Here is a 12293-nt window from a genome sequence, read left to right on the forward strand (position 1 = left end):
CTTCTGTAACAGTAAATTTCGTGTACTTCGTTGCCTGATTATTCTTGAGTATATATGCTGTTCTTCTATTGCTCCTACAGTACACTGTTTGCTCTCCGAGGTGTGATATATACCTGTCTAATATGTCAAACTTTATTAATTCTTTAACGATAAAAGTGAAGGTTTGAACTGTTACAAGGAAGTTGCGTTTTCCAAATAAGGGGGGACGGGACCCTATAGTTCAACACATTACCGGTATGTGCTCTCCTTTATGCAGAGTTTGGATCAATTCTGCCCTCAAAGTGAAGTGGTCATGTTCAGTGTTTACCGTAGCGAGGAATCGCGAGGACGCTTCATATAGACATTTCTGTTATCTGTATACAGCGTGTGTACTGAAGCAACGCAGTATCCTATTGTCGTGACGCGCTCGGTCTCAGAGTATATCCCGTATATGAATGATGTGTTAACTCGGAATGCTTTAAGGTTTATGATTAATTTTTTTTAATGATTAATTTCTTAAATCTTACATATACAGATCTGTGTGCAAAATTTTAAAAAGAGGAAAGCATTTAACAGATCTCTGTGTTGGCAAGGATTGAATGCTTGGGGTTTACCGCCGTACATAACAATTTTTCAGTCATATGAGGACGAGTGCTGAAGCCACTGAAGTATCATGCTGAAGACACCAGACATGACACCCCGCCCAGTCACATTATACTGACACCGGGCCAAGCAGTCCTGTTTCCTTGCCCTAACCTCTTACTGCTGAGAGCAAGGCGAAGGCAGCAACAAGTACCATTTTTAAAGACGTTTTATGATGTTTGTATGTGGGTAACACATTTCTGTGTTGAATGAAACAACACAAGTTGTTGTGTTAGAGTTCAACACATATGATTTTTGTGTATCCACTAGATTTAATAGAGTTATAGCATTACAAAATAGCGAATCGTTGTGTAAACAGGTAATTCAATGGTGACGTAACAAATTTCGACAAAGCCACATTTGTCAGATCTTCCAAAGGGCTTCCAGTGACAATAAAACAGTTTCTGAGACAAAAACATACATTCCTCAGATATCCAAAAGGGCTTAGCATTTCAGCATTTCTTAGCATTTTCACCTCACATTTCAGAATGGCTGTATCACATTTGTGGTGTTATTAAGGTGCACACGTAACAGAAGGGAAACATAACAGTACAAGATAACCAGAACAATTCATTTCAGTCATTTACATGCACAGAGCTATTTTACCCAGATTTATGTATATATATGAAAAATATGAAAAAAAATAGAAGCGCCTTCTCAACTTTTTACCTTCTATTATATTCCAACTGCAGTTTCAAACTTTATGTTACATGGATTTTCAAGGAATATGAATATGAATGTCCACAGGGATCTTTACATAGCATACGTGTTACCAGTAATTACGGAACATGTTACGTACATGTCGAAACAGGCAGTGGTTTAGTTACATGGCATAATACATGGATAAATTGTTGCTGGGAACAAGTTCGTAATTTATAAAGCTGTTAAGTAGCGAACAATAGAAAAATCAGTACCTAAGAGTGTCTAATATGACGTAATAATATGAGAATGCTGTATATGTTGTACTCATTGACCAGAAATAGACCAGAGGAACGGTCCGTGGCCTATGTTGGTAAAAATCGCTTGTCTTCCAATCGCTAGAACACACGTTTTATGGCCAGGGAATTTATCATGAGTGTGTCATGGACATTTCTATATACACCTACAGACATATAACAGTTGCAAAGGCTTATTTTTGGTGTTGTTGTACACTAACGCCGTATATATCAGTTTATTATATCACTTAGTTTTTGGCATACATTCCCTCATCTCTGAATTTTAGACATAATATTCTTCGTTTCACATTACAAGCATTTATGGTGAGTATGTTGAATCTGGCCATAAGCTATATCAGTTCTGTTTTTACGCTCTACATGTACATGTACAGAGAGAAAGAGCTACTCGCATATTCTGAGTGCGAAGGAAAACACCAATCAGATAAATAAATAAATAAATAAATAAATAAATCTGTTGATGGTCTTACCTTACCAACAGCTATGACTTTTGCAGTGGCACTGTTCTTGTCTCTGATTGTTCATATAGCCTACAACTGCCGCATATTCTGAGTGCGAAGGAAAACACCAATCAGATAAATAAATAAATAAATCTGTTGATGGTCTTACCTTACCAACTGCTGGGACTTTTGCAGTGGCACTGTTCTTGTCTCTGATTGTTCATATAGCCTACAACTGCCGCACTGCCGCACTGCAGCACTTCTACTCTGCATATCCGACTGCATATGTAATACACCGCAATGGCGTTATACGAGCTTGCTGGTTTTACGGTTTTAGTTTTGCAGATATTGCAAATAATTCCACCTTTACGTAACGTATTGCGCAGCTCATAACTATTGATCTAACAAATACACATAGCAAAACAGCCACGCTGAGAGCAAAGCTGTAAAAACCCTGACTAGTCCTGAGAATGATAATTGTGGGGGTCATATTTCACTGTTTACACAATGACAGCTTACCCCGGCTCACCTATACAACTAAAGGTTATTGTAAATAGTATATCAGGTCACTTACAACACCCCTGGGTTATTCTGATGGGCGATGGAGGTAGGGGTGATTATGATTGGTGGATAGAGCGAGCACGTACGATGACATCATGGTGTGACGTCAGAGGGCTTGGTATGACTTTATGGTGTTTGATTATAGAAAGCGATGCACAGACTCGTCACTTGCCCTTTGGGCTTTGCACAATGCTGTCTTACATCCCCGTTTTTGCCGCGAAACAAGACCAAACACGCAAGACAGTTCCTCTTGTGTGAACAAAGACTTCGGTACGACACAACCTGATGAGATTGTCACAACCTGATGAGAAGAAGGCTAACTTTACACACGTTTTGCCGGCGTATCCGTCCGGACTGACTCTTTCCATTCTTACCGCTATCAACCCCCCACCGGCACTGCTAGCAGCAGTACGCCAACCACGCCACCTCCGAGGCCTCCCCTGTATATAATTACTGTTCTTGTTGTTTTTGGTCATGTTCACTTAAGTTGGCAATGTGTACCACACCTGGTGACTAAGGACATTTTACAATTTTTCTTGTTAAAACGGGTGGAAGATAACACCGCCACCAAGAATGAATCAACCAAGGGGACACTGTCTCCACTTTGAACATGGAATATTGCGACGGTGTGCATATCGGTAACACCTGTATCGTCAATATCCACCATTACATGAATGACCCACTGAACTTCGACGGCAAACAGAACATTGTGATTGTTTTTTTTTTGTTTGAAACGTTCACCAAGTGAACTTGCACTTAACTTTGACCACACATTTTAACTTTGACCTCGTACTGAACTCTGCTGATCCATGATGAGTGATTCGTTTTTCGCGATTAGTTTCTCCAGTTCCTGTAGTTTGTTTTATAATACGCAAGAAAAAAAATTTGAAACATATAAGAAGCTGAGTTTGTTGTTGTTGCTGCTGTTAACAGATATGCCCATATGTTCCGAGGTAGTCATTTTGATTGATGGATTGACTGGTGGATAGGTGTGTTCCACAGGTGGTTCTTACTTCGAGTTAGCTTGTGGATTAGGAGGTTTTGTGGTCAAACTCACATCAGATACTTTGTGTCAAGCAGGTGTGGTCATTACCTATCCAGCCAGAGAGAGGTGAAGACGTTCGTCATTATGAAGTCAACTGCTTTAGGATGGGAGATTTAGTTAGCATTGTCACGGATCTCAAAGGGTACAAACGCGTGGTACCTGCCATGTTCGAAGACGGTCACGTGAACAAGGGTGGGTTCAACGTTGTCCGTGTGTTCACGAAATATATATGTAACCGTGTGAAGGATCTTAATCCCATCCTCAACTACTATTACTACACCCTTCTACCAAACCTGATTGTCCTCCAACGTCCACGCGACCCATCACCCAGGCCTCAGCACGCCACCTAACGTAAGGCATCTCCCACGTTCTCCCCTTCCGTGGTGGTCTACTCCCTAGCCCTCTCTATCACGTACGCTGTCTTCTGTTTGTGGACGGCACGGTACGGTATAAAATAACAGTGACGGCCGTGCCTGTACAGTGTTCTCCAGCCCAGTTCAGCCGTCACGACCCGTCGTCAGCGTTCACGCACCACCCGAGTGAGAGTTCGAACTCTCACCCTGTTACCGTCCTACACTAATTGCACTACCAGCTGTACTATCTGCTGAATCGCCTAGAGAGGAGCCATTAACCCAGGCGGCACATGCGCATGGACTCGGATGAAGGCCTGTCTAGCCAAACTGGAGATGTAGACGACTGGAGGTTATGTGCCTTTGCCAAATACAACGGTGAGTATCGCTACCTGTTGACGCGTATAGACATTCTTTCTAAATACATTTGGGTAGTGCCCATCCGCATCAAAACTGGAGCTAATCTCATCGACGCAATTAAGACCATCTTCAGAAGCGGGTGTACCGCCTTGTTCCTGTAAACGGACGAGGGAAAAGGATTTCTCAGTACGTCCATTCCAGCATTTTAAAGGAGAAGAGGGGTGTTCTTCTTCCATAACCTTGGTGATCGAATGGTTTAATCGCACGTTTGAAGGGCGCATGTACAAACACTCCAAGACCAACAACACACGACCTTACCTGGACGTCTTGTCCGCCTTAACTCGCTGGTACAATCGAGTCAACCATCGCAGTATCCTCGAGCACCCATTACCGTCACAACAAGAACGAAAACGAGGTTCCTACTTGGTTATAGTCCCACCCGCTCTCGGCACGGTTGGCTTTACCGCTATGACGTGGGAGATCTCGTCAAGGGGATTTTCTTGAAATACTACATCCCCAACTGGAGTCAAGAAGTCTTCCGCATTCTTCGGCGCCATCACAAGAAGCCTGCGGTCTAAGCGTTCTAAAACTTCAAAGGGGAGCGGTTGGGGGGGGGGCATTTTAAGATTTATTTATTTATTTATTTGATTGGTGTTTTACGCCGTACTCAAGAATATTTCACTTATACGACGGGGGAGGAAACCGGGCAGAGCCCAGAGAAAACCCACGACCATCCGCGGGTTGCTGGAAACCGTACTCATCCAAGAACAGTCTGCTGTGCTAGTCTTTCAAGATCAATTGAGCAGGACGTTGCTCCATGCGTTTCAATCGCGGAGGGCGATCCGGTAGCACCCGAAAAATTTATGGTTGCATGCTATGTGGCAACAATCGGGACGCCTCCATCAACGACAAGCTAATCAGAGCCTCTACCAACATGTACCCCTATCGGGCGTACCTCGAGACTCTGCTGACCTACTTCAATAAGGCCATTAGACACCCACTTTGTGGTTTTTGGTATGGGGACACGCCCGCTCAGATGGACACCACGGGCAACAGGGTTTAGGAAACGGCGAGCCCTTGCAAGTCGATCGTATTCCTGAATAAATCGGGATCCTGCTGGTAGATTAAGCATCCCCGGGGCGTGGTTCCTTTGCATTATTTTAAAGTGATTGCATGTGAAATGTGATGACAAAGCATTTTCAATATTTCTAGACCAGTGACGTCTAACAAATTGCAGTTAACATCCCTGCATTTTTTTACCTAATTCTGCTTAAATCATGTTGCTAGGGTGCGTGTAAAATTCTACCATTTATGCACTTACATGAACAATTAGAATAAAACCCTGACGGAGGTAAACTGACAGGAGGGCGTATTTCGCCAGTTACGTGTATACACTATGTTTGATTTACAAGTAGACATCGGTACCCAAGCCCCCATAATTAATGTACGTGTGTGCATGTCAGCATGTGTATAGCTAATATATCCACCTCTTAGCTTATGTAGTGAGAAGTAAAAGCAACAGTTTTCTCCTGTCCTGAAAACATGAATTTTTTTGGTTTTCATTGTATACTGAATCACAGGCTTACACTTTGGGCAGGGGTCTTACTGCATTACTCTGCATTACTCTACATTACTCTGGCTTCTTCTCCATCACTTACATCACAGGCTTACACTTTGTGGCGGTGGTTTACTGCATTACTCCGGCTCCTTCCCCATGACTTACATCACGGGCTTACACTTTGTGGCGGTGGTTTATTGCGTTACTCCGGTTTCTTTCTCATTACTTCCATCACTGGCTTAAATTTTGTGGCAGTGGTTTACTATATTCCCCGGTTTCTTCCCCATCACTTGTATCTATGGCTTAAACTTTGTGGCAGTGGTTTACTACATTTACTCCGGTTTCTTTCTCATCACTTGCATCAATAGCTTACATTTTGTGGAGGTGGTTTACTGCATTACTCCGGTTTAGACGTTGGCGCGGTTTCCGCAAAGTTTATAATAATAAAATATAAAAAAAATTTTTTTTAAATAATATAAATTTACAATAAGGGTATGTAATTCGTAACCCTCGATATCAAATTTATTAAACTCGAATAGTAGTTTTCATTTGATCCTCGCCGAAGGCTCGGAACAAATTAAAACTGCTACTCTCGGTAATAAATTTGATATCGAGGGTCACGAATTACATATTCTCTGTGGCTTACACTTTGTGGCGGCGGCTTACTGCATTACTCCGGTTTCTTTCTCGTCACTTACACCACTGGCTTACATTTTGTGGTTGTGATTTACTGTATTAACTCTAGCTTCCTCCTCATCACGTACATCACTGGCTTACACTTTGTGGAACCAGCCCCGATTTTGGTAGAGGTTCCACTTCGCGTCCGGTAGATCCAGGGGGCAAAAATATAACAGCCGAAAAACAGGGCCTGTTACCCCTCTGGATTTCCACTTCAAAACAACCCGCCAATGTAACTTAGCTTCAGGGGGAACAACTCTCCCAGCCTTATATTAGACATGGATTACATGCGGTGTAAGGGCGGTAACTTTAACAGGCATTGTCGCAATGTATATAATATCAGTTAATATTAGTAAATATTATTAACAATATTTGTACTGATAGTATGGCCACTTAACAGAAATTATGAGTGTCAGTGTATTATTCCGCAATCAGAATCATTCCCTTCTTAGTCGGGTGGACCAGAATCGGATTCGGCAAAACACCTGGAAACTTTGGAAATTTTTGTAAATTCTCCCTTCGTACTTAACATCTTAGAGGACACAAGTACAGGATTGTCCGCATATTGTGTCATCCCCGTGAGGTGTCCTGGTGTCTTTTGCATGGTGTAGTCTTACAGTACCGTGCATGCCACCAATCCTCTACAAGTAGATACTTTATGACAGGCATAACGTTAAAAGTGACGGTGAGCATTATTGACAACATAAGGTCAAGCTCGCACACTGTTCATCTTTTTCTGGTTTTTTTAAATGGGTAATTTGGTCTCAAAATGTTTGTGGAATGACCCAAAGGCTTTATGCATGATAAGGGTAGCGTATCTCTTAAATTAATCATACAGATTCAAATTACAATAATTTTGACAATCCAGCAATAATTATTCAAAATGAATAAAAACTTCAGAAGCTTGGAATACTGATGTCAAAAATTTTTATATATTATCAGCAATATCAAACGATGTACCACGCACACAAAAGAAACTCAGTCTGAAATTTCTTAGAAATATTTCAAAACATGTACAAAAATAAGTTCATATGGCAAAATATGTATTGACACAGGGGAAACGCGTACATGTAAATGTAGGCCAAAGCATGAAAAAGTATCCAGTACATGGTAAAGATTAAGCTGCATTAACGACGATTCTAAGGAGAAACTCTCTATGACGCGAGCTCTTGTTGGAACTCGTTCAGAAAATACTATTACAACACAGCAGCTTCAAGCGGTTGACTTACTCTAACAAATAACAGCTGTTCCTAGCACAACAAACTGAATTCAGTGAAACCGTTTAGGATTGCGTATCGCAATAATTATATTGGTTTCAACACATTCACAACATTAGACAAAAACGTTTACATCAGAAAATGTTTTGGGAAATGCTACACGCCAACGGAAAGGTCCATCACTACATGTATGTTATCGTCACCATAGTAACTACCGTACACGTAATAAATGCCTATGTTTTGGTAAATCCTTAATTCGAGCAAACAAAATTGACTGGAAATTAATCGTGGCATAAACCATGTGTAATATTCTCTCATTTAACCAGCCTTCAATATGCCCGCATGCATACAGTCACCTAATTTTCCCCGGAACTTGGTGTTACCCGGTTTCGACCCTTTAACCTGCAGATGAGCTTCTGACATTTTCGCTTGATAGACTGAATGGGTGATTGCTTTCTGGATTTGCTCGCTTCTCCGTTAGACCTCCTTTTCCTACCATTCAACATCCTGCCAATGAATTTATGGAAGCCACTTCCATCTTTAGATGCCACCTCCACTTGTAGCGATGCTGGATGATGTCTTGTTGAGGTGTTAGGCATGACAGGCAAAAAAGCCTCTTGCTTTGACCTCCTCCATTCTTCTACTGGTTTTGTCAGAACTGTTCTGGTTTACATTATCCGTAAAGACATCCAACTTATTATCCAGCATTTTGTCCAACTTTCTGGTGACCTGCAGTGACATTTCTCTCGCCATTTCTGCCTCCAGCCTGGCACAGGCATCCTTCAGACGCTGACTGCGGTACATCTTGATGGAGTACTTCCGCTTTAGATCTGCCATGTCTCTGTTCTGTCGTTTCAGCGCCTCGCGCACTTCGTCGTTCCTGGCAGAGATTCCGGTTATTTTTGCCATCGCTTTGTCGGTTTCCTTCTTGACATCTGCCCAGTTTTTCCTCAGGTGTTCCAAATACCTATAAGCGAATAAATCATGAGCGAAGGATAAAATTGAGGGCGACTCTGTAAGTTTTAATAAATTCATTGTGAATGCTAACATGCAATAAGGATATTTAATTAATTCAAATTTCGGTTACATTTTGTTAAATAGTTCTTTAGACCGGAGTTTGTAACGAAATACAAGGGTAAAAAGGAACAGACAAACAGAGGGACACTGGTGCAACGAAATTGAAGTAGGATGAGTAAGGTTGGGGTGGAAGGTGTGGTGGGTGTGGAGGGTGGGTGTGGTGGGGGGTTGGGGTCGGGTAGTGGTTCGGTGATTAAAATGATGATCGGTGTCACTATAGAAGAAACTTATATAACTGAGACAGAGTGGTTTAACATGTGAAAAAAGAAGAACTTTCTTTCAAAAGTGAGAAAAACTGAATTCAGGTCAAAACCTGAATATTTACACAAGAAGACGAAGATCAAAGGACCGACACATACAGTTCTACTTGAAAGCAGTACTTCTACTTCCAAATACAAAACATTTCAACAAGAAAACCCTCAAATTTAAAAGATTTTACGGTTTCACAGATTTAATTTTTAGATTCATTAGATCAGGAATTAGGTGCCTTCAGTAAATTTATCTAAATAAATCTGTATTATACTTGAAAGTACCAACAACAAATAAATAAAGCAATTACAAATACGTGTACAAGACAAAACCGTACCTTTCATCCTCCATCTGATGATATCTTAACTCTCCTGCTCTCTTAGTTTCACGAAGAAGTTTTTCTGCTAGTTTCAGTTTTAGTTCTTCCCTAGAGGCCTTGATATTTCCTGAAACAAATTTTTCTTTCAGTTTTGTACCACAAAGAAACATATTACCAAATAATGATATGAAACCTATTTTAACATAGTCTATATCAGGTGTGGACTTCCAAAATTACCGACATTTACTGTACTGCGAATTTAACTGATTATGTAGGACTTAGTTGATGTGTCCTTTCAGAAAGCGGAGTGTTACGTTGCAGTAAGTTATTCACTAAGAAAATTTGTGTAAACGTAATTAGTGGACTCAAAAATCTATTATCTTGGAATCAGTAATTTCCAAATAGAATCTGTTCTAGTGAACACACCATCCCTAAAGCTGAAGTGTTTTTAAATTTTTAATAAAAGCTGATAGAAGTTATTCACTAACCTTTCTGCTCTTGCGTGATGGGTGTGGCGGGTTTTAGTGTAGCATGGATTTTCGGCAGAGGGAACTTCGTGTTAACTGAAGGTTAAACAAAAAGTATTTAGAGAATCTAAACAAAGTGTTCTTACTTTCGTTGAAAACAATTTAAATGAAATGATCAATATAATTATCATTTCTGACACCATGTCTCTCTGCTGCAGTGATAGTTCAAATACTCACTCCCATCATTATCCATGAAAAAAAACCTTAATTTAAAACAGACAGAAAACAACAAAATAACATAACATTTATATCATGTATCAACTAGAAATCGGTTACAAATGAATCACCTAGGTTATGTCTGACGTTGAAGATTTTCTGTCTGAGCTCTCCATTTCTTCCTGGGTATGCCAGCGGTGGGAGACGAAGCGGAAGTACATCCATGTTGAAAGTTTCCTGGGGTTTAGTTAGTTTTGGAACTGAGAAACAAAAAGTAAAACAACCCCATACAGAAACTGTAATAATGATTGTTGTACATTTTTGACACAAAATCTCAGAAGCCAAGAGTTTATGCAATAAACATATGCTCAACGTATATAAATTATTCGTTACTTTAATGAATATCTTTAAAATCTACAAATTTAATTTCAACCTCGACTAGGGTTCTGACACTTGCAATAAAATAAATAAGAAATTTATTCTGACAAAGTAATGCCTAAGGTCCATATATGTCAGTATTGTTTGTATCGGAAGTCGTTGATTGTTTAGTTTAAAAAATAAATTAGATATGGCTTATTAACCAACCTGTCTGCTGCATTGAGGGTTTTGATGTGACATGGGTTCTCGGAAGACTGAAAGTTGTGTCAACTGAAGGTTGAAAAAAAATAGGTATTTAGAGAATGGAAACAAAAGTGGTATTATATGTACTCTCGTTGAAAACAAAATAACATCCATCACAATTTGCCTTTTCTGAGAAGGATGTTCAAATGCTCTCTGAGTCTCTGGTTGTAGCTCTTGTACATTTATATCAGGTATCACTAAAGGGTTAAAAGCAAATCACCTATGTCATGTTTGACGTTGAAGGTCTTCTGTCTGAAGTCTTCATTTCTTCTTGGTTTGGCCACCGGTGGAAGACAAAAGGAAAGCTTTACACCCGTGTTGGAAATTTGCTGATCTTTAGTCACTTTAGAAACTGAAAAGCAAGAAGTAAAACAGACCCCTTAAATAAATAATAAACGAAAATTTGTTCATATAGCCAGCCGTCATCCGTGAAAAATAATGTTACGGGGCCTTCACTTTGGAAAAATTAAAGTTTTCTTTTGTTGGATACACCAGATCTAGGGCATAGAAACTGGAACTGATATACGGTGGGTTTATTTGAAGACAGTTACCAGTTATGACATGCAGCCAGCTGCTTTCAACAACAATTAGAAAGGTGGCCCATTCGTCGTTGCGAACGGCCAGCAGCAGGTGACGAGGGATGATGGTCCTTCTTTTGTTGTCTCGGGCAGCGTTTCCAGCCAGCTCCAACACCTCAGCGGTCAAGTATTCCATCACAGCGGCCAGGTAAACGGGAGCTCCGGCACCGAGACGGTTAGAGTAGTTGCCCTTTCTCAGAAATCTGTGGATACGGCCTACAGGAAACTGTAAACCAGCCCTTGATGAGCGGGTTTGGCTCTTGCCACTCTTCGCCTTTTCTCCTTTAACACGTCCAGACATCTTCAGTTGTATATATATATATATATATATATATATATATATATATATATATATATATATATATGTGTGTGTGTGTGTGTATGTGTTGCCCCTTCTTCAACGTGAGTACGAATGATGCTAGAAGTCTGTACATGGCCTTATATACTCCCTGTGGGGATTCTGCTATTTTTAGATACATTTTTTTTTGGCAATCATTTCAACCAACCAGCAGAGGGTAAAATTGTCACACCAGCCAATTAGAGGCAGATAAAATGTTTTCTATTAGGTTCGCGCTTCCGATTTTTCCTTGATGCCGCCCCATTCATATAAATCGTTGCAGTAAATAGCAGTCTACCTATAGGAGATTATTTATCTTCGATACGGAATCAGACTCCAAATCAGTCTCAGCAATTATTTACATGTATAATTACTCTCTGTGGGCCCCAGAAACTTAAAATAAAAACTATATTTAACTTAAAGCATATGTAGACCTAATTTATAGATGACAGTTACAACTGAGAATACATGGGGAATATTTAAAAGAATAGTATAGGCCTACGTATAATATATAAGGATGACATCAGAAGAAAGGTCATCAACGCCTACCTGATAAAGTTGTTTGCTTTACTTTAAGAAAGGACCCTGACGAGTTAAGCTTATACACGGTGGCGTCCTGAGAGCAAAAACTTCCGAGTGAATATCA

General features: G+C 40.3%; 1 protein-coding gene across 1 annotated transcript; it reads right to left on the reverse strand.

Annotated features, from left to right (window-relative positions):
• Positions 1–8271: 8271 nt before the first annotated feature.
• LOC135470752 (uncharacterized) lies at positions 8272–11611 on the reverse strand. Its single transcript, XM_064749792.1, has 7 exons — positions 11284–11611; positions 10953–11084; positions 10697–10759; positions 10243–10371; positions 9917–9991; positions 9447–9555; positions 8272–8750 (listed from the first exon to the last, which is right to left on the reverse strand). The coding sequence occupies exons 1-7, from the start codon at positions 11609–11611 to the stop codon at positions 8375–8377; spliced, it is 1212 nt and encodes a 403-aa protein (XP_064605862.1). The 3' UTR covers positions 8272–8374.
• Between the last annotated feature and the right edge of the window lie 682 nt (positions 11612–12293).

The sequence above is a fragment of the Liolophura sinensis genome, chromosome 7 (genome assembly GCF_032854445.1).
Source record: "Liolophura sinensis isolate JHLJ2023 chromosome 7, CUHK_Ljap_v2, whole genome shotgun sequence".
Taxonomy (NCBI): Eukaryota; Metazoa; Mollusca; class Polyplacophora; order Chitonida; family Chitonidae; genus Liolophura; species Liolophura sinensis.